General features: G+C 33.4%; 1 protein-coding gene across 5 annotated transcripts in view; it reads left to right on the top strand.

Annotated features, from left to right (window-relative positions):
• Positions 1–23,784, top strand: part of LOC140752349 (agrin) — a 244,237-nt gene extending 220,453 nt beyond the window's left edge. For 4 of the 5 annotated variants that reach the window (XM_073086623.1, XM_073086632.1, XM_073086640.1 and 1 more), the window contains 10 exons: positions 4,687–4,854; positions 7,024–7,387; positions 7,988–8,200; positions 8,609–9,003; positions 9,512–9,758; positions 10,692–10,856; positions 12,700–12,896; positions 13,322–13,508; positions 18,899–19,260; positions 19,857–23,784. In XM_073086623.1, the coding sequence (XP_072942724.1) occupies positions 4,687–4,854; positions 7,024–7,387; positions 7,988–8,200; positions 8,609–9,003; positions 9,512–9,758; positions 10,692–10,856; positions 12,700–12,896; positions 13,322–13,508; positions 18,899–19,260; positions 19,857–20,002 (2,444 nt within the window). In that variant the 3' untranslated portion in view covers positions 20,003–23,784. Of the gene's footprint in view, positions 1–4,686; positions 4,855–7,023; positions 7,388–7,987; positions 8,201–8,608; positions 9,004–9,511; positions 9,759–10,691; positions 10,857–12,699; positions 12,897–13,321; positions 13,509–13,927; positions 14,034–18,898; positions 19,261–19,856 lie in introns of those variants that run through there. The other variant, XR_012103432.1, reaches the window with a different exon arrangement.
• The last annotated feature ends 260 nt before the right edge of the window (positions 23,785–24,044 follow it).

Here is a 24,044-nt window from a genome sequence, read left to right as displayed (position 1 = left end):
AATTAAATGGCTGCTGTAATTTAGGAACTTTATACAGATATATTGCTTAATTACATTAATTTTGTTGAGATTACATAATTATTTGGGATCGTTTCTCCTATCCCCTTGTCATTCTGTAACAACGATCCTTAATTTTGTTAACTTAATCTAACTCGGACAAATGTTTAGTATTATAGTTAATGTTAGTGTCTATTTGGTCACTGTTGGATAAAGGTTATCCAGAGAATAACGTAAGTAAATTGTTCTATTAAGTGACAAAATTAAAGTCAGTATGTATGTATGTATATATTGTATATAGATTTATAGTTTGTTAATAGTTAGATAGATTATATTTTGTAAATTTAATTAATTGTGATAAAAATATTTGTATTATTAAAATCAGAGATAAATTAGGGGAACATGACCATAAACCAGAACAATATTTAATGGTGCGGTAATATTACAACATTGACATATCCAACACGCTTTCTACAAATAATAATCCAATTCTAAAGTAACAATTCTTAATAACCACGCCATAGTTTTTAGATATCTCTCTAATCTGTCATTCCTGTTATCGTCATCGAGGTCATCCACCATTGCTTCTTTTTATCCGGCCAGCTTGGCATCGTAGTGGTTATATTCTCTTTGCTTAGCATTTTAGACACAGTAGTGACATCTATGTAGTTTCTCATTTATAACAGTATATTAAATGTATGTAGATAATATTAATATTTTCTATCCGATGTTTGTTTAATTGTTTAACGAATTTTAATCTGTTTTTGAACTGTTTTTGACGTTTTTGAATACACTTTTAGATTTACAATGAGACTTTTCATATTTTATTAGCGATTTATTTTATTTTTAGTAAATATAAAACTATTAAGCTTTGTTTAAAAAATGTAAAGGATTATGGATTCGATACAACTTAATGCATCTTTAACCACGCTAATGTTGTCGAGATTATGGCCTTGCTTCCTTATATCGTTCGTCATTCCGTGACACCGACTCTTACGTCCTACGCTTTAACTTAATCAGCCGTTAAAACGTTTTAGTTCATAATTATGATTTATCAACACTAAAGATTAGAGACAGCTTAATGCATATTTAATCACGCTAATTTTATGGGCATTGTTTATTCTCTTAACCGGATATCTTAACATCCCTCATCAATCGGTGACACCGACCCTTACGTTAACGTTACGCTTTAACTTAATCAGTTGCTAAAATATTTTAGATCTCAATTATTATATTTCATGACTAAGGATGAGAGACAGCTTAATACATATTTAGTCACGCTAATTTTGTGAGCATTGTTCACTCTCTCAACCGGACATCTAAACATCCCTCGTCAATCGGTGACACCGACCCTTATGTCCCACGCTTAAACTTAATCAGTGGCTAAAGTATTTCAGTTCACAATTATTATCTTTCATGACTAAGGATGAGAGACAGCTTAATACATATTTAATCACGCTAATTTTGTGAGCATTGTTCACTCTCTCAATCGGACATCTAAACATCCCTCGTCAATCGGTGACACCGACCCTTATGTCCCACGCTTAAACTTAATCAGTTGCTAAAGTATTTCAGTTCACAATTATTATCTTTCATGACTAAGGATGAGAGACAGCTTAATACATATTTAATCACGCTAATTTGGTGAGCATTGTTCACTCTCTCAACCGGACATCCAAATATCCCTCGTCAGTCGGTGACTTCAACCCTTACGTCCCACGCTAAACTTAATCAGTCGTTAAGACAAAATATGTTTAGTTACTGTTGTAATCGGACAATGAAAGATTAGAGACAACCTAGTACATTTACAAGTATGCCAATTTTGTTAACATTGTGTTGTTTCCTATTGCCCGCACTTTCCCTCGTCAATTCATGACACCGGTCCCATGTCCTACGGTTTAATTTACACAGTTGTTAAGTTAAACGATACTTCGTTTACTTTTACTATCATAGATAATCATAGATAATATCACAGTGATAGATCAGTTATAGCTTACGCTACATATTTAATGTCTACTGCAATTCTATGCATAATATAAATTACTTGCCTAAACGTTAAATGCTGTGAACGGTAGACGATAAATTCCGTGATGAAACCTATAAGTCTAAGAGTATGTGAAGTCTACCAATTTATACTTGGCCAGCGCGGTGTACTAACCTACACTTCTCATACTCAGAGATGAGACCTATTCCCAGCAGTGGGTCAATAATGGTTCTTCCTTCCAGTCCTTCACCGATGGTTATATGATGCAGCAAGTGTTAATTGACTTGTAGGTACTGTATGTGATAATTAATTATGTTGTGATTACAACAGTGCTTGTTCAACAGGGTTCGGTCCCTTCGTCACTCGGTGACACCCGACCCTGCCTACGTCCTTAACTCTGTTAACATTTTATTTTGCTCTTTCCTCTTACGTTAATGTTGACGTCGTCCCTTGCCTAAATTAAGTGGAATAATCAAACTAAAATGAAATATAATGGAATCAATATTATATCTGTTCGTAGTTCATTCAATATTGACTGACTATTTATTTGATTTGATGACTTTTCTTTTTTCTTTACGAAGTCTAAAATGTTAGTCTTTTTCAAAACCTTTTTTACAAAAGCATAATTTGGAATGGAAATTAATAATACACTTTTCGTTTGTATCAATACCATGTTTATAATGTTCTGCATTTATCAATAAGTGTGTTCTCAAATTCCGGCACGCACGCAGTACTGTATCATAACTTCGTTATTGTCGCATGTTTATTTAGCCGTGCAAAAGTATTTTTTTTAATATGGCACTTGTTTAGCAACAAATAAATAATAAATTCATATTTCTGTCTGCATTCATAGCCCCATACTAGGCTTTTCCTGTGTCGTGATGTCAAAGACATATTTGCAAAAACTAAGATCCAGAATTCATTACGTGTGATGACCACTTCGCCATCCAGGTCAACTAAGAAAAATAACTTTAATCTCTATTTTAATCAGATTCACTTCGTTACTGTTATAACTAGATTTTTTGTTTAAAATCACAGTTTTCGTATCTATCTACAATGTGACCCCGATACAGTACGTCGGAAAACAGTTGAATAAATCAATATGACTTGCCTATCCCTATGTTACTAGTCTATGGTGCGCATATGCTAGTAAGATATACTGCTGTTACGGTTAGCTCGAATGCAGATGTGATTTAGTATTCGGTAAGATTTACTACCCTTTTACCATAAGAAATCCTTGGTGGATTATTTCAGTGAATTCGTATTAACTTTACTAGGGCAACCACTATTAACATCGGTCCGTTGTTGTCTTTGTAAATAAGAACATTTTACCTCATAGTTCACTACGCTGATCAAGTGAAGAGTTGGAAACTTAACACACCTTTGAATAGCTTTTTTACTCTTCGGCATAAGTTTTACTAATGCTATTTTGTTCACTATTAAAGCCAGTGGATTTATTGATTGATGCCAATTATTGATTAATATTAATCAATAATATTTGTGAATTATTAGTCTCAGTGGGTGTCGTGAATTTAAACCCCAGCTTCCTTATTAAGTTGTCACTGTTTTACCCCAAAGCAGAGGGTAATGTTTTTGGAGGCATGATTGTATATATGTAATATTCTTTGGCGTCCCTCAGTTAATTATTGATGTGAAACATCTATAGCCGCACGTAAAACCGATTTCTGGCGTGGCGACGCATGCCGTGCTCGCCACGCTATACGATGGTATATATATACAGTCTATATGCAGTAGTGTGTACGGTGTGGCGACGCGTCGCCATGCGCAAAAATCGTTATATTTTTTTTATCATTATGACATATTTAGTTTCTATCACAATATGTTCTTTTCTGCATATTACTTTTACAAAATAATGTCGATGTTTCACATCTGCCAGGCGTCCCGTGACGGCTCACATTGTTTTTTTATTTTTATTTATATAGAAATTACTCGTTCACATAGCAATAAAACGGGAACCCAAATAAAACAATTCTACGTAAGTAACATAGATATCCGAGTAAATAAAAGGTTAAAGCGGCCCCAACTTCTGAGAAACGATAAAATTGAGTATTTGGGGATAAGTATCGTCACCATACTTATCGTAAATACGCAATTAGCGGGGATCAATATCCAGCGAATGGGACAAAGGAAAAACAAAAATTAACGCTACACGCTTTTCGGATTAAGGATAAACACGAAATTAAACAGGATACGTTATCATTAAATCTATTGAGACATCAATTAGTAGGAATAGGAATTTATTTTGATTATTTGTTTTGAACACTTTTTTAGAATTTTACATTTGTATTGGAAGTCTAATAATATACTGTATCTATACTAGACTTTTTGACCAAAAATTTTTGCAAAATTATGACGATCCATCATTATTATTTCAACGATTTTAGTTTCTTCATCAATTTTAAAACAATAATAATTAATTTTATCGTTAAAACATTTACAGTGTTTTAATACCAATTTCATATATTTGATATATTTTGAAACTATTGCACCTTCGGGACGCTCGTTAAATTCTTCAGGCCTTTACTAATAATATTTAAAATTGTTATAACATTTGAACATGTGTAAACATTTTCACGCCAGCGCGTTCTGAATGGAATAAAATGTTGAAACTACTACATTTATTCCCATGTTTCGGTATACCCAGACGAGTTAATAAAACCGTCATTTCTTCTCCATTCACCAAGGTTCACAAACGGCTACAACAGCGACGGTGGGTGTAGTGGGGGCGTTGCTGGGGGATCTGTGCGCCGAGGACGCGGAGTGCGCGGCGCTGCCCGGCGCGTACTGCGCGCGCGGCGGCTGCGTGTGCCGCCCGGGGTACGTCGCCACTGTGCACAGGAAGGCTTGTATAGGTAAGTTATATGAATTGGACCTTTTGTGGTATCAATTCAGAAATCGTGACATACGCATCGGTAACAAAGTCTTTACTTAACTCTTAACTTAAGAAGGTGGTAGAACCCATTGTGGTTCGACTCCGGCGGCACCACCGCCATACCTATTTCTACCTAATGACAACAGTGTTAAGCGCTGATATGTTCTGGTTTGAAGGGTGTGGTAAGGGAGACATACTTTTCCGAGGCGTTCCAGCTTAGTCCTCAGGAGTAGCGGCGCATCTGTGGCCGACCTCAGGTGGGAAAATCTAATCCTATCTGGAGCTGATTACAGATGTCCATGGGCGGCAGTAGCCACTTACCATCAGGTGGACTGTATGCTCCTCTGCTACTCCTCTATTATATAAAAAACTCTATTGGTTGATGTTATTGTTTTTTTTTGTTATTCGCTGTCTATGGTCTGACTGATTCATGGTTTTCGTAATATAGTATTTCAGGTTTTTATTTTGTGTTATATAAGATTAATTAAAATGAGTTAATTACATGATAAGTATCTATACCTATCATAAATAGCAATTATTTTAAATTTCGATGTATTGTAACACTACTATTGTAAGGAAATTGGTGAGACGGTAGTGCCACCACAGACGAAACACGGAGTGTTCTACCACGTGAGTTAGTTGATGTTCTACACCGTGGTATCCGTTTAACATTATCTAGATAAACTCGTACCTTTTGCCGTTTCTACTACTCAAAGCATTAGTCTAAACGAGACTAAGTGAGTTTTGTAACTAATTACGTAAACATTATTCAAATGTAATAAGCTAGCAAGAAAAGTCGTTGTCTTACTTATTAAGTCAATTGTAATTAACTAAGTATTAAAAGGTCGACTTCGTAGAAGGCTTCAAGAACTAAGCCTTTTGTCCTATTCAATTTGTAAGGTAAAAATAGGCTTAAATAAATAAAGAATTGTTCTTGCGGTACTCAATAACTTAGTAGGCTCTACTAACAATTAAATATGTACATAGAATTACAGGCCTTCGAAATATCGTAATTAAATTACAGTAGCTATAACGTTAAATAAGGAACTAATACAAACGTAATTAATACTGAAAACGTAATATTGAATATTATTAGATACTATTCCTAACTTAATAATTTAGTATGCATTCATGATAAAACGATTAAAAGTACATTTTATCACCAGATAAAAGTAATGTATAAAACATAATATTATAATATTAATGGGATAAATAAATAATAATGTTTAATGAAGAACTAATACAAAATCTTTAACAGAATAATCTAAATATGTTTTAATATTTCCTCGTCTTACTAAAACATATAGGTTTATTATGTAATTCGTAAGACTATCCTGTAATAATGCTTACTAAACAAAATACCTGAACATATTACACGGATTACAAAATTGGAGCAATAAATACCAGACCGATATTAGTATGTTCTCATATTAAGTATAGGCACACATAGTAATCCTTCCCAAAACATTTTACCCACCTGCTACTGTAATCCTCGAGTTATTGCAGGGAATTCTACCTGTCATTACGCCAGTCAGTCAATAGTACCTACTATTATGTAAATTGTATTTACATAACAGCTGCAAAATTTTCGAAAATTTAAGTCTCTTTAGTATAAGCAGATAAAAGACATATTCTAATTAAAAATTTACACATTAATTAGTACTTTTTAAAATATTTAGTAAGAAAAGTTTTAAGAGTAAATCTGAAAATGATTAGTCCTTAATTTTATTGTCATAAAAATACAAATAGCCGTAATAAAACTGGAAATTTCAGTAGTAATAAAACCCACGGTACGTAGCTAGATTACTCTAAAGAAAAATTAAGATCAAAGGGTCTAAAAAAGGGTCAATGAATACAATAGCTTAAATATTATATTTTCTAGTAAGTAGCTATCCCATCGTTATTGGTCTCAATACTAAATTGATATTAAATGAATACATCAACGTCGAAAGAATCAAATTATTGAATGGCAAAGTTCGAATACATAATTACTTTGAACTTTTGACGAGGAAAAGTAATAAGGTCTTCGACAAGGCTATTGTGAAAAAATCAATAGTCGAAACGCTTGTATATCTAAATTTACCGAACATATCGAAGTAGGTCGAAATAATTACGGTAAGCTGCCTACTTACATCGATTTTCTTTACAGAACAACTACCGCAAGAGACTACAGAAGAGTACAGTGCGTGTTTATCAGAGCCTTGCTATAACGCCGGCACTTGTATAGATCTACCCGGTTCAACTTACACTTGTGTGTGCAGTTCACTTTATAGCGGACTGAACTGTGAAAATCCCGAAAAAGATGGCCCCACAGTCAATTACATAGAGACTCCTTCCTTTGACGGCTCTTCATATATACGCCTAAAACCATTGAAGGCTTACCACAAGTTGAACATCGATATCGAATTTAAGGCATTCTCCGAGAACGGAGTCATATTGTACAATCAGCAAAAAGCAGACGGAACTGGCGATTATGTCTCGCTCGCTTTGGTCAAAGGATTCCTAGAGTTTAGGTAAGACTAGATCTATAATATACTCGAGCCTTGTCAATAAACGTGATCATATGCTATTTATGTAATTACTTTGTAGAAGACAATAAACATGAAGTTATAACAATAGTAGAGACAGGTATTGAGAATGTCAACGTGTCTAAATACACTGGACATTTATAATTCAGTAAGGTTACACATAATCCTCACACTTACTGTGCACACATATTTGATAAATTAGATACTGACAGCTGAGTGCGATGTTTTAAATACACTCGTATGATTTTATACATAAAATCGTCATGTTTTATATAAATGGATGCTTGCTTCATCTGAATTAAAATTGCCGACCTAAATCTCTGATTTGAATAAAATTGCTGAAGTGCCCCAAAGCGACGAGTCGTGTTTAAGTATTCATTCGTCGTCTTTTGAGGGACTTACATTTATGTTACTAACTTTTAAAGGGCAACTGTTAATTAGTAATTAGAGTTCTTGTCATAACTTATGAATTCGCTATTTGTAGGAAGCCACTTAAGTTTTCAAAAGAACTACGTGTTTGCAATTTCAATAATAATGTTGAGGGCAAATTTTACTGTGATAAAAGCGAAAATGTTTTACAATCAGGTACAACCTTGGAAATGGGGCAATAGTTCTAACGTCTCTCGAGAAAATATCTTTAAACGAATACCACAAAGTTTCCGCAAAGCGCTACCATCGAGACGGGATACTATCAGTAGACGACATGGAAGACGTCACCGGGCAGTCTAGTGGCAACTTGAAGGCTCTAGACCTCGCTGAAGATGCTTATATCGGAAGCGTACCTACAAATTTCTCCAGGTAAGTGCTGCAAGTAATTGCTTAATATTTCCTTCTTTCCTTTTACGCAATATTATTTAGATACTTATAAATGTCAGAACGTACAATTAGATAAAGTGGTTACAAAAACGTGTACATTCTCATTATTCTCCATTCATACTGCTCGCCTAATACCCCTAAACCTCCGAAAACGGTTAATTGTCCTCAAGAGGCTTGGGAATATACTTAATTATTTCTTAAAACACTCTAGGAGCTGGCGGCTGTACTCATCCCATCTATTCATTGCCCAATTTGTTCATTACACCACACTTATGTAACCGAAATAACGTTTTACTCGAGCTCGTATACCCTTTATATTTTCTGGAAGCTCTCGCGTCGTATTATCCTGGAATAATAAACAATTAATAGCTAATCAACGTCTCTGTCCAGGGTATTCGATAATATCGGCACCAGGAGTAGTTTCATTGGATGCGTCAAGTACTTGAGAATAATACGTCATCAAGTGACAAAGAAATTGGGTCGTCCGGACTCATTAGTCGTGTCTATAGAAAACGTTCGAGAATGCCAATCGAGTCCGTGTATGAGTATGCCGTGTAGAAACGGGGCCACGTGTAATTCTATAGAGGGATCGGCGAGTGAGTATACATGTAGCTGCCCTATCGGATTCCAAGGAGCCAATTGTGATGAAAGATTAGATCCATGCGAATCGAATCCCTGCGGATATGACGAGGGCCTATTGTGTGATATCGACTCCGACGGAGGACACGTCTGCCGTTGTTTGTTCGGCGGCGAAATCGGATCTAATGGGAATACCTGTAATAATGGTAACTGTTTTTTTTTATTTATTTTTTGTTCTCACATCATCAGATGTTATAGATTGCTTATGGTTAAGTCGTATTCAAAAACATATTTTTGAATCTCTGCGTTTAGATTTAGTCTAAAAGTTGAAAATTTCGGTTTTCCAATAAGGCGGTCTACAAGTGGCTATGAAAACGTGCCGTAAGTAGGCCAAAGCTGGTCTAAGCTGAAAGTAAACTACATAGGACGTTGATATTAATGTTTGTAATTCCGCTTCCGCAACGATTTTAAGGGAACTTTTATTGGTGTAATTTAATTGATATTTTAAATGTTCAGTTTTAATACTTTTAGAAGTCATATTGTGAATTATTTGGTCAAATTTCGATTATGATTATATTTTGGTTTCTTTAATTATTACTGTAAATATGTTCCTAATAAGACATTCTAATCCCATATCAATAATAATGTCTACTTGTTTTTCTCATTTGAAAGTGTTGCTCAACTCCAGATCATTAGAGCCTTATTTGTTTACAGACGTAACCGTAGTCCAGGAAACGTTGTCCCCGCAATTCAACGGCACGAGCTACATCGAGTTACCGCCGCTCGAGGGCTTAGGGAAAGCGTTCAGAATCGAGCTCTGGTTTTTAACGAACCGATTCTCTGGAATGCTCCTCTACACCGGCCAGTCCAATAAAGCCAAGGGGGATTTCATAGCGATTAACTTGGTTAATGGATATCTACAGTTTAGGTACAATTTGGGCAGCGGGATCGCTAATATCACGTAAGTAGATCCTATAGTTTTGTTCAAAGGATTTACGGAATGGATTTACGTGTTTCAGTGCGTAACTTTTCTTGATTATGGATTATCCGATTTTTCATTATAATTTTACATAATCTACTTAATTCTACATAGTGTAAAATAGAATCGTACTTTAAAATTGAATAACTAAGGTTAAAATAATTAATTTTATGAAATATCTAGACATGTAGTAATCCGAGTTTTAAATTAAATTTAAAAACTCATTTGTAATAATAAAGACAAAAGACAATTTTAGAAACGAAAATGATAACACAAAATATTTATTACGTTAGGTGTTCCGAAAGTTTGGGACGAAGAATTAATTTAACGGATTAGAGTGTTTGAAAGTGTCCAAATTTGTTTATTGCGAACACGGTAAAATTTCAAGCGTTAGTTTGTTTTACGGATTTATATAATTTTAATTGTAATTTTATTTCATTTTACTCTTCCATTGTTTTAAGGTGTTGTTATTTTAATAAAATATTTGTGTATCTAATATTTGCATACATACATATACACATTGCATATATACATTGCTAATATTCAAAGCATCATCGTAAAGAAATGTTATTACTATTTTTATATTAATCTGCGTTACTTTATTATAACAATAAATATGTTGTAATTTATTTAGTATATACGTGCTACAAGTATATATTATAGATTATAATATTACCATTGCAAAATGTTAACGTTGTTAGTAAACATAGTATTTTAATTAGTAATTACCACCTTCTAATGATAAACAAAATTAAGATATAATTATGTATGAAACATAAATAAAGCAAGATGCCAAAGTATGCCAATCTATTAATCATGTATCGTACTTTACTTAAGCACGTACTTTTATTTGTAGGAATATTTTTTGCAAAGATTTTGTCTTAACAGAAAAAATCGTATATTTTTGTCAATTAGGTCACCTGTAGCAATAACAAAGGGTAGATGGCATCGAGTCCGGGTGGCTCGTTTCGGTCGCCACGGCAGCCTTCAATTAGACTCGTTGCCCGCGAGACGAGCACACTCACCACCGCCACTCACACATTTGGACCTGACGCTGCCGCTCTTTATTGGATCTTTGCCGTGAGTGTTATTTATATTTATCTATTATTTTGTATCTTTAGGTACCTAGGCGACCAGACTTAGCTCTTCGGTTGCCTTAACGTAGCATATTTCATTAAATATTATGTTTGTTATAACAACCTCACTAACAGTGCCATCCATGGTGTCTACATGGTGTGTAATACTATGTTATTCTACAGCTGCGATTCAAATAGGAGTGAGGAGAGAGATCCAATACAAGTATCTTATTTAATTCAATGTCACGCTATATTGTCGTAAATATGTTTGATATATTTTTAAATCGATTTCCTAATAAAAACTTCACATCCTGTAGGTATTTATTGTTAAACTAAGTATAGTACCAGTACCCACTCTTATTTTAAACATCATACTATAAATATGCATATACAAGGAAATTTATTTTTTTATATCTCCAGAATCGTGAAAGTAATTTCCGGCATCTCTAATCCAAAGATCAATCTGCAGGAAATAATCGAGGGGTGGTGGAAATTAAAATTAGCAATCGTTCAGAGAAATCTTGCTTTATATTTTGTGATTCTCATTTACTCATTGACAACATCTTTGGAATAATATTTTAGGAATTATGTTTAAGACAGTCAATTGGTCTCCGTTTTCAAGGCATTTGTTTATTTTTATAATATGAAAGGAGCAAACGAGCATGCAATCCATCAGATGGTAAGTGCTACTGCCGACTTTGGACATCTTTAATCAACCCCAGACAGGATTAGATTCCTACCTGAGGCCGGCCACAGATGCGCCGCTTCCCTTGAAGACTAAGCTGAAACGCCTCGGAAAACTATGTCTCCCTCACCACACTTCAAACCAAAACATAGCAACGCTTAAGACTACTGTAATTAGGCAGAAATAGGTGGGACTTTGATGCGACAAAAGTCGAACTACAAAGGATTCTACCACCTACATCTCACTTGGTAGTATAATGTTGTGCCATTACGCGCTGGAGTACCTAATTTGCTAAACTGTCAATGAATTGAGCTCGTATCGTTACACTGTTAATAGCACCCATTCAATTTGATGCCATCAATTAGCTATTTCTATCAAGTACCGCTATTTTGAAAACGATTCGTTCATTATATTCATAGTCCTCATTAATTTTGTGAACCGTTCAAGTTTGATAATTACAATTATCTCAATCTGGTCTGAACGTATTATCTTTCCGTTTGCCAACTTCATTGTTTGGAGTGAGATCACTAATGAGGAATTCTTTTAATAGCATACCGAGTACGGATATAACAATATTATTGCTTTACTTACCCTTTTCAGTACCCTCGTCATTCTCTTATTTCTGAGTAAACCATATTCCCGAAATTTTATCCATGTGACGTCAATATTGAAAACTTTTTCTCAACTTATCTCATTGGATAGGGTTAACCCACCAATAGTTTCGGGAAGCCATCAATCTTCTTTATGGGAAAGTAAACTGTAACTATTTCCCGATTGTTGTAATCTGAAACTTTTAACCAACTCCAAAAAGGATCTTGGTTTAACCCGTTCTGCTGCGTAGTAGATAATATCCTTTGATGGAAACTATCTCAAACATGAATATTTTTATTATTAATCTGACAGTGTTAGGTTATGAAATTAAGAAACTTGTCGATTTACGCTCGCGATTAATAATAAATCTATCCATTCTTTCTATCCGTAATTTCTTAGCAAAGATCAAAATTTAATAAATTCTATTTGGCACCAAATTTCAATTGTCGATCATAGGTAGGCAAAACAATGGATAGATCAATAGATTAATAACAACCTTTAATGTTGTTCAAAGTTAGCTTTAACGTCATAGAAAGTGAAATTCTCTTGTTAAAAACTTTGCTTGTTTTAGAGCTTATATCCGCCCGCACAAACTGTCAGGGGTGACCAGCAGTTTCATAGGCGCGATGCAACAAGTTTTCGTGAACGGGAATCCCTTGACTCTGTATAGTGGTGACACAGCTAAGTGCGCAGTGGTACCTGATGAGGAGAAACTGCCCTGTTCCACTACTGGAGTCACTAGGTACACTGGACCACCATGCGGTGATGGTAAGTTATAATTTAATTTACAGGTTGATATACATTGATTGTTAAGTACTTGTGATGTATTCCTTAAAACAAATGAAAAATCCAATTGAAACGGAATCGGAAGGAAATCACCATGTTAGTGATTCCACCGTAATTCCTAAAGGTAGTTCAATAAAACAAACGCTCAACTAAGTATGAAATTAATAATTTTTGTGAGATTTTTCTGACTCAATTCCCTTGAAACAGATTAAATAGAATGAAATCAACAATCACTTAGGACTTATTACGTTTATCATAAAGTTTTCATCGTAATTTAATTTGTAGAAATCGAATCGAATCAAATCTTAATATTGTTTTAATAACATTTATTTGTAACGTATTCTATATAGGTAATTATATTGTTGAAATTTCGTTTTATTATATTTTTTTCAATTCTATTGTATCAGGCATAACACCGTGTAAAAACAACGGATCCTGCATCCCGCTTCTAAACGAGTACAAGTGTATCTGCCCCGACGGGTACCAGGGCCGTAACTGCGAGGTGCAATTAAAAGTGGAGATGTTAAGCGACGGAGCTCCCGTCAAGTTTGACGGAAATAATTACTACTCGTACAGGAGTAGGGGGGGACGGAGGTAACGCTTTGTTTAACTTGCATTCATTAGACGTGTTATTCGTCCTTTTGGTTTTGCGACATGTAACATTCTTAACCATATTAACAGAACTTACGAAATTGGTCTTTTAGAAAAGATACAGTATAAGTTAATTATAAGCTTAGCCAATTTTCTCCTACGACAGTCAAAATTTTCGTTGTGACATTTAGTTATGAAATGATTTACAAACTTTCGAAATTTTCTTGGTGAACACGAATACCGGTGGTTTAGTAATAACGAATCTAGTTAAGATTCCTATCGAATCTTAACTAGATTGTTATTACTAAAGTAATGACGTTATCATCAATTAACTAATAATAATATTGTATATAGTAATATTAGTAATTAATTTATTAAGTAAGCAAATTTTTCTATTAATCTATCTAATGTTCTATTTCTAGCTTTGAAACTAACACAGATGATGGTGGAGGAATCTCTGATGTAAGATAGCACGAAGGCGAAAAGTCCAGTATTTTATTTTATTCTGCCGAAGTTTTATTAGATTAGGTAAACATTTATTTTCGTAATTACCACGTTTTACACATTCACACTTAATAATATCGATAAAAGACAATGCGCATACATTTTTACAGGATTTTGTCATAACGATTATGTAGCCTTAAACAACAAGTTTTGAATGCAGCAAAATATTTGTCTAATATTCGCTTTATACTACGGCGGTACTATGATATACTCATAAAATTAATTACCTGAAGTAAGTCAAAGTAGGTAATTAGTTTATTCGATACTCGTTGAAATACAATCCCACTAATTTTATGTATATTGTGATGTGATGTTACATAAAATACATACATGTTACATAACATTATCTAATTATTCGTTTCTAATGATACATAGAGTAAAATTAGAGGTCCAAATATAGCCGCATATGTTTTGTAGTTATTAAATAAAGTGACTAACCTACAAACTAGGAAATGAATATTCCATTTCGAGTAAATGATTCTATTATTATGCAACCTCAACAACGTGATATTTGAATATTAACAAAATGTTACAATTTTGACTGTAGTTTAAATTTAACCGTAATGTGCATTAAATTAAATTGCCCTGTAAAATGGAAATTATTGTTCTGACGTATGGAGATTGCATTCAGTAATATTATTTTTGTTTGCATATACGATTTTTAAAATGTAGGTCAAACTTTATGTTACACCTGTTATCTGAAAAAAAGAATAACGCAATTCATTCATATACATACCCATTGTATGTCCTCACATTGTAGGTGTCCGTAACACACAGTATTATAAATAAATAAACTGTTAAATACAATATTAAATTACTGTTATTAAGAGTCGTCATCCTGTCATGGATTAGCACCCGCGTGGAGAACTGATCCGCATGCGTACCACTCACAACCGATAGGTTCCTAAAAGTATCTACAAAACGATAGTTGTAGTTGTAGATACTTTTAGGAACGCTTTTCCTGTCGCGCATTTTACATCCGCACACAATAATTAATTCGCTGCAGTCTCATCGAGAGTGGTGTGACGATAATAATATAAAGTTGAGTAAACTCACGCATGTCACGCGTTCGACAGTAAACACGCACGACAGGAAAGTCACTCTTGCGTTATGTAAGTCACACGCAGGCGAAACGAGGAGACTGCAGCAATGCATATCACGCATGTGAGTTAGTCACGCACATAAAAAAGTATGTGTGGTAAATATACCCTATTTTGAATATTAATAAACTAAACAAATAAATGTTCCAACTATTACGAGGTCACGACCGATTTACTAAGTGACAAAGTACCAAATTCCTATACTCAAATAAGTTATAAATGCTTTGTATTCAAATGGGTACAACTTCGAAGCTCATTGCCTACAGTCACTCTTTATTATGGTACAAATTGAGTTGGATCTATCAGATCACGAGAAAGCACGGACGTGACTTGGGTACAACTAAACTCCACTTTATAACAACTCTCTAAAGTGTTTCGGTGTAGAAAATGTGGATTTAAATTTGGTTAGCGTATGGTAATAAGTAGAGGTAATTGTAGAGTATAAGAAGTCAATCTTAGTAAGTTTCTTTGTATGTAATATAGATTTACTTTTGTATAGATCAAAACTTGGTAGAGCGAAAGAAAAGTCTTATTTTTTTTTCAAATATGTGGTGCATTTTTATTTTGTTGATCTTCTCGACATTTTCAAACGGAACACAACCTTTAAGCATTTATCTTTTTCCATATAATATCATCTACGAAATCATTATAAAGATATTAGTATCTTCAGTTGAGTCTCCTTTTGAATATTGATAACTTTAATTTGTGTCATAAATATCAGCTTTGTCTAATTTACCTTGATCGTTATTATTTTACGGTAAGGAATAGGTTTAGTATCAATAAGTTAGGCCTCCTTTTTGAGTCAAACAAAGTCATAGTTATCAATCCTAATAAAAACGTTTTAGTTAATAAATAGCTTCCTTATTACACCTTGCCAGGTATTACCAAGTCAGTTCTTATTAGAGTTTAAATTAAGCCCAATCTATCAGATCTATAGTGTACGAAAGTGGTTTGTGTTAGCTACGGAACACGCAAGTACATAAACCTTATTTAACTGCTAAGTTGCAGTATTTCCCTCGCCTTTACGACCCTACAAAATACATCAACCTTTTGGTTCCTATATAGATATTAGAATTTTAGTCATCGAATAAATGTTATATAAGTCATAGAAAAAAGCTTAGACTTAAATATTGTTATCAAGTTTAAGCATCTATCTAGCCAAACTGTAAGCCCTTTATTTTAGTAACAGTTTAGAATAACCTAAAACTGGAGCGAACTTTTAAAAGGATATGAACTATTACCAAATCTCGCTAAAACAAAGATACTAATAATAATTCAGTTTTTCGCAAAAAAATTAAAATCAGAAATTAGAATATGGTAACTTAAAAAATTATATTTTACATAAAAGTAAAATTTATTCTCGATTTTAAAAAGTATATTATACCATTTCCACGTATCTATTCACATGTACTACAAGCACACCGTGTTGTATATAAATGAATCTAATACATTTTCATACGAACCACATTCCTATACAGTTATCGTTGTGGTGTGTTTGTAAGTATAGGGTGGTACGTGTGACGACTACAGGTACTAAGACATGATGTTACCAAATGCAATCACCGACAGTATCAGATAGCATACCTACTTTGCAATACGAGTGATGTATTCAGATGTCTCATTCCGTAGCTCATTGTTGATCGACTTGGCTTTATTAAGCTACAAATTGTGTTGGATCCATCAGATCAGTAGTGAACGAACGTGACTAGAGTTTGCTATGAGACACGCGAACTGCCGACGCCTCTATAGTGAATTCAGATACTTACATTACTTGATAGCTGTCATACTATTTGAATTGCTCTAACGAGTCTTATTTGATTAATTTTGACTTGAAGTTAGAATGTGTGAGTGAAATATAATTTGGTTAGTGGATCACGATGATATGATGAATAAGGACTGCTTCAGGGCTCCGTGTTCCATAGAAAATGATATATAAAATCCATAAAATGATATATAAATGATAGTTCCATAGAAAATTTTGGTTATATTGAAGTTCACAGAACAATTTTAAAATATTTTTATTTTATTTTAAGTGACTTATTAAAAATACATTATATACTACTAATGCTAAATGTAGGTATTGCAGACGTAGGATTGCTTTTATATTAGAATAAGATTTAAGATGCTGATATTATATTTAGGTAATATATTGTAGTTGAGTTACATTTTTTACAAAAACTCCATGCCACAAATAGTACTCTCAAAGGGTCAATGCCGTTACTATATCTGTGAGTAGAAAGAGCGTTCTGAGAAACACCATGTGGCTTTAAGTGATAGGGGTTAAACCATCTCGTAGCCCTTACGATAGATTGTGGTGTAGCATTTCTATGATTATTATATTTATAGTTATGTTTTATCTTTAGCAAAATGGATAATCCTATACAATTCTTTCGCGGTATCGTTTACGTAACACATATCCTTCATAAAACCAGTACCTACCTAACAGTAGTTATAAATGATTTTAAGTCGCTTTCCGTCATAGTTATTACAGATTGGTATAATTTATCATGTTTAAGATTGGCCAAAAAGATTTCTAAAGAATCATATAAGTTTTTTGAGTATTCATCTATTTAAATACTAATATTTTTGTTTCTTAAAATCTGACGAAATCGTATATGTACGAGTAGTTCATATAAAACAAGGCATTTAAAATATATTTTTATTATTCACTTAAGCTTTGCATGCGGCTGATTTTTAATTATTAAAATTACCTGTTAACATTTCTTCGTAAATGTAAATTAATAATTGCTTATTGTTAAAAGTGCTTTGATTTGCATACTAATTAATGTAAGTTCACAACCCGCCATATAATAGAAACAATTTCGATTTACTAGGATTAACAAAATTTTCGAAGAAGTTTAATCGTTTAAAAACTATTAACGACGTCAAGTAAACTATTAAAAACTTGTGCGTTAACGTTAAAATCCTAACTAATATTATAAATGCGAATGTGAGTTTGTTTGTTGTTTTTGGTACACTTTCACGCTTAACTAAATAACCGATTGTCGTGAAATTTTGCACACATATTGCCAGGAGTTCAGAAAAAGAGTTAAGGTACCTTTTATCCAGAAAAAACATATCGTTCCTAAGGGAAAAAACCTCTGACACAAGCGAAGCCGCCGGTAAAAGCTAGTATTTCATATCAAAAGCTCTTCTAACCTACTGCTAGTTGAGTATGTACAGGTTTGCCCTACTAAAATACAATAGACGTTAAACTTAGGAAGTTGCTTCTTCATAAACAGACATAAATGCGTACTATGCTCCTGATAATTATTCTTAGCGAAGCTACCTAACAAGGCAACTCGCAGAGGGAGTCATAAAAGTTATGCTGAAGTTTACACATTTACATAGGAGCATACAGAGAAAATATTGCTTTCTAGTATTTCCGTGTTTTGATATCATAAATCTTGCACACTAACACAATAAGCTGTGCTTTTGAGCGTAGTAATTTTAAATTGGGTTTTTCAGTGGGGGTTCGAGGTTCAAATCCCAAACATGCATTTATGCTTATTATGTATGTATTGGAAATTAATTATCAAGCAATTAAATGCCTTAATATTCATTGAGCAACCTACGTCCTACATGCCTGAGAGCTTTAAAAATAGTCTCAAAAGTGTGAAGTGTACCAAACCGCACTCAACCACCTTGATGAACTGTTGCCTAAGCCCTTCTTATAGATTGAACCCATACCCAGTAGAACAATTACGGGTCGTGAACAATCTTTTGTTAAATCGACAATGCTTCATCATTATTCCCAATTGTCAAATAAATGTAGCATAATAATTCTAGGAACCGCAGCATTCACGGCATTAGATACGAAATAAAGTTCCGAACTTATAACGAGTCGGGTCTTCTATTGTGGAGGCGAAAGATCGGAATTCGACCGCGAGATTTCATTGGACTCGGCTTGAGCGACGGGAAACTACAACTGATTTACACAGACACAGATGTGAAGGAGGCCAATGCGATACATGAGGACTGGTTTCAAAGCATTGAATCCAAAATGCGGGTAGACGATGGCCTCTGGCATACAGCCTCAGTGAGGAGGAGAAAGAGACTCGCGATGCTGCAAGTCGACGACACGCCACCAGTGAGGGGGTACTCCCAATCACTACTAGTACCCTCGAAAGCAAACCCCAAGTTGTGGATAGGTATGATACTTTCTATTTGCCTTACGTTATTGTCAAGTTCTAAGCTTTGACTAATGTTCAAAGTTTGCTCGTGGCGTCTACCTTTGATATTCCAGTCGAAGTTTCAATCGTTTGTCATTCCTACTTACTGTAACTCGAGACGTATTATATTGAAGGAGCCGACCGTACTTCTAACTACTTCTTGATGTTGACTTATCATAAAAGTCCGGTTTTTGTTTAAGTGGTTTGAAATTTATTGAACGAAAGGTATTTGTGTGGTATATTTGAAGATGTAATGGCCTGGATTTACTTTTAATGAGATTTTATATAACTTCCTCTTTTATTATCTAATATGTATCGTATGAATGTGAGAGTCAAATATTGCAACTGAAATTAAAAGTCTACCGAAACTGATTGAGTGGAATACATTAGTGACGTCATTAGAAGTCCAATATGGTTATCTACCTAACATGGAGGGCAATTTTTTAGAACCTAATTAGAAACCTAATGGAATGAAAGGATTTTCTGAGCCGAATACGAAATATTAAAAGGCCTTACTTGTCACATTTTTATTATTTTTTTATATATTTGTTTTATTTATCTTTTTTTTCCAATAGGCGGTTCACCATCTCTGCCATTGGGACTGCCGGCCGCGCTCTACACAGGTCTACGTGGTTGTGTCGCCAGTGTGAAGTCAAGCGGAAAACATATCGACATCACGACACCTATTCGACCAATGATTCCGATACGGTATTGTGACTAATGATTCAATATCATTATCATTCGACACCACTGATTCGTTCATTAATTTTCACACGTGAAGTCACATATTCATGTTATGGACGCAACGTTCCAATCAGATTGGAAGAATGGTTTTAAAATAAACTAAAAGTATTATTCCTATTTGAGGAGTGAAAAACGTACCTGTTACAAAAGTACCTACCGATACATATCCGTTCCCAGATGTTCGTTTTTATTAATTTTTGTTGCTCCCACCCGGTTGTCAGAAACAATGTGTAACACGGAGAGAGAATCCATGTGGTTATTTTTTAAAAGCCGAAACGGAAATGTATCGTGGCGCGGTGGTATATTTTTTGCAATGCCTTCCGTATAATATTCATGGAGGATTTTGTGTTTTAATTTACATACTTTAAAATGTTACATATTTAACAGTTTTTGATTGTTTTCACTTGCGGGTTCTCCATTGTTTCGTGATGTTTATATTCATTTATAGTGGGAATATTGCAATACTGATTTACAAAAGGGAACGAAAAGAGTATTCATATCTTTAACCAAACAATGTGTTGCCATAATACGTTACGTTTTAGCTTAAGGTCTTTTAGGATTAAACAGTTTAACTTTTCGAATTCGGTGCTCGGATTACACATCAGAGGTATAATACATAGAACGATGAGAATAGAACGTACGAAGTAAAGACTATAATTCGTTGTTATTAGTGAATATTATAATTATTTAGAAAGTAGATTGTTCCCTAAAGCTGTCTTTTGTGAAAAGCGTGTGTATCTAAAAGTTAGCTTCGGTAAGAAACTCGGAAAGTTGGGTAGTATAACAACAAGTTTGATCTTGTTGGGTTTTCCAATGAAGGCAACACGCCCTGAAGGAGTCTGCTGTTGGGCGCGTATTAAAGGCAGTAAGACCTTGCTTGCCACGACAAATACGTGGAATTTGACAGTCGCTTTTGACACAAAAATCAGCTTTACATAATCATAAATAAAATATATTTAATGTATAAATTCGGGCGGAAATGTTAAAACTATGCTATGTTAAAATCGATTGATCAATTTAATGTGGTGACGTTGATAGATTGGCTTTAATGTTAACATTCCTTAAGATAAGTATTATGTAACCGTAACGCTTACCTTCATTCGCTTCGGTTGCCGATATTAAATATAGGCAGTTGTAAGTAAGTGACAGTTTGGTACTCTCCTTGTACTACGATTGTTTGAGGTTTAAATGAATCCATGTTTCATAGTTCCATTAATATCATTCCACGAATTAATTATATTCTAACAGTGCCATAGTTGTACAGTAGCTGATTCTCTTAGACGTAACTGACTACGTAGGTAAGCTCTTGCATGTAATGTAATACCTAGATTGTTTAGTATTACTACTTCATACTCTACTATGTTCTATAAACGTTACAAATCAAAGACGAACTGAATTTAAATGAATTGGGTATATTTTATAATCGTGAGCATTTTTTTGATATCTGCTTCAATTTATCGCATGTCATTAGCGTAGACTGCCATGAGGCTAGTCCAATGGCTTTCAAAAATATATTCAGAAAAAGTACAGTTGCGAAAATATTTACGCACTTAAAAATATAAACGAAACATTGTCGGCTTACAAGAAGTTATAAAATCATTAATTTTTACCGACCTTGAGCTTAAATATTGTAGTACTTTATAAATTCAGCTGTCTCCTTTATAGTGAGTGTATTTTTTTTAATTTATTATATACAACACAGTAAAGTCTTTAAGATATTTTTAAATGGCGGCGACTTTAATTAATTTAAGCGTAATTAAACACTGGCAATTAATTACTTTTAAACTCTTTTGTGTACTTCAGCGTAGAACTTGTTTTAGCAATTTACTCCTATGATTCACTATGCGGTACAATGTGCTTTCCAATTTGGAGTAATGGCGTTTTTAGTGTCACGCTTATAAATCGTTTGTGGGCCGATAAAAATCATTCTCACAAATAAAACCTTTTTATGACTCCATTTGTTTGTTTGTTGCCCTGTAGAAAGAACTTAATAAGGTACAGAACTTGATAACGTACAAAAGTTAATAAGGTACATTGCGTGGTACTACAATACTAAACAGGATCCGGAAAGCTCGTATTTGTGGTACTTACCTATTTTTTATTTTAAATTTCTTCATATTCGCCCATAAAAACTAAAAAAGGAATATGCAATAATGAAAACATTACAATTTAATATAATTATATTGTTACATGTTCGTAATTTTTGAGTGCTAAATATTTTACGCAACCGACTGTACACGTGACAATATTAATTAAATACCACCACCTGAGAATTTTATAGAAATTTACTGAAAATTTGTACTCGGTTTTATTACGAATTATTTTACTTAGAATAAGCTTTCCTTTACGAAAATAACTACTCGTAACGTTGTGTAATATATGTATATAGTTAACTAGTCTAGATTTTTTTACAAGCTGCTTTAACGTTGTCTACTAAAAGTCCATAAATTTTAATCAATTTTTGTGTTTAAGTACCTATATGTCGAAATGAAAAATAGCTTAAAAATACGTAGTAAATATTTCTTTCGTCGAGTGTGTTTAATTAAAAAAATAAAAGTTTAAGATTTTTTACAATCAATCAATTTTATAAGTAGATCTGAATCTGAAATCTGTGACGTTAGTTTGAATGATACATTTCGAAATGATATCAGCACGGGCCATTGAGTAAATGAAGAGATATTCAAGCATAAATCAATTTTCATTGGAAATATTAAACAGCAATGATAATAAATTAAAGTGAAATAATTGCATTACTATGAATAAATAAATGCGTGTCATGTCATTTTGAATTCTTGAATTAAGAACGCGATACTTATTTTTTTTTTTATAAAAATTGAAAATGATATTATTAATGTTTTATGTATGTTACATATTTGTCTATGGGCATTTAGATAATAATTCAGTTTTGTAAAGTTAATTGAGAGGTTGCCTTTTTTTTTGTAAAAGCTTATACGATTATTTATGATTTTAAATGTAAGGTTTTTTATGTTTAAGCGCCAAACATTGAATTCTCTTTCATGAACAACTGTTTTTTTAAGTCAAATTAATTAGCTTCAAAGTTAACTATTTAACTTTACACTTCACGGGAAATAATAATTTTGTATTAAGAATTTAACATGATGTTAGTTTGTGTCCATAAATTAATTTATTAGATGGAGTGTGAAAATTGTAACTTTTACGTTTGCACTTTGTATCGTGTATGACTAAATATGTATATTTGTCCCGATATAACTATCGGGTTAACATTCGTCATTCTAGTAAAGCTTATGCTAATAAATCTAAAGCTAAGTTGGTTTTCTACTCTATCTAGTGGTCTAATTGTAACATATTATATAAATACTAATTTAAATTATATGAACAATGACAATATTAAAATATTTATCTACACAGCATTTAGATTTACGTTTTATCTACGTGTTAGATTGCTTCGTGGTTGAACGGAACATATCCATTAAATTCTAGATGATAGGTTTTAGTCCTCTTCCCGTTTATTCGGATCATATTCGAACGTAACATTCGGTCCATATTGTAGATAATTCACGCCAATGGCTTGGTATCAAATACTGTTGCCGAAACGGTAAATTTTACGGCGAATAGACGGGAACACGGATCCTCAGCAATAATACTACCTGTAGTTACTATGTTGTATCACTGGTTCTTGACATATCTTCCAGTCTAATTTGTTACGCAGTGTGTGTTTTGATGTACCTATATTAGTTAAATAAATACAAATGATAAAATTAAATGAGACTGCAAGAAGTTTTTTGTGTTTTTTTACCCTTTATCGATACAATTATTTATTGTTTTTATCAGTTGTCTCTCCGGTGACTGTCGAATTTATCTGTAGGATTCGAATTATCTTTTAAACATATTAACTAGTACCTACACATATAATTGCCACATCACTCTATACACCCAGAATCATACAATGATCGTACTAGTAGATATCTCAGGAAGACGTCCTGAAATAATTTAAAAAAAATCCTTAGATAATATTAGTTAAGGCTACTTCGAGCCAA

Source organism: Epargyreus clarus, unplaced genomic scaffold (genome assembly GCF_041222505.1).
Source record: "Epargyreus clarus isolate Ecla_fem2 unplaced genomic scaffold, WU_Ecla_fem_2.2 ptg000003l, whole genome shotgun sequence".
NCBI lineage: Eukaryota > Metazoa > Arthropoda > Insecta > Lepidoptera > Hesperiidae > Epargyreus > Epargyreus clarus.
Note: the sequence above shows the minus strand (reverse complement) of the source record. Positions and strands in the feature narration are given on the sequence as shown.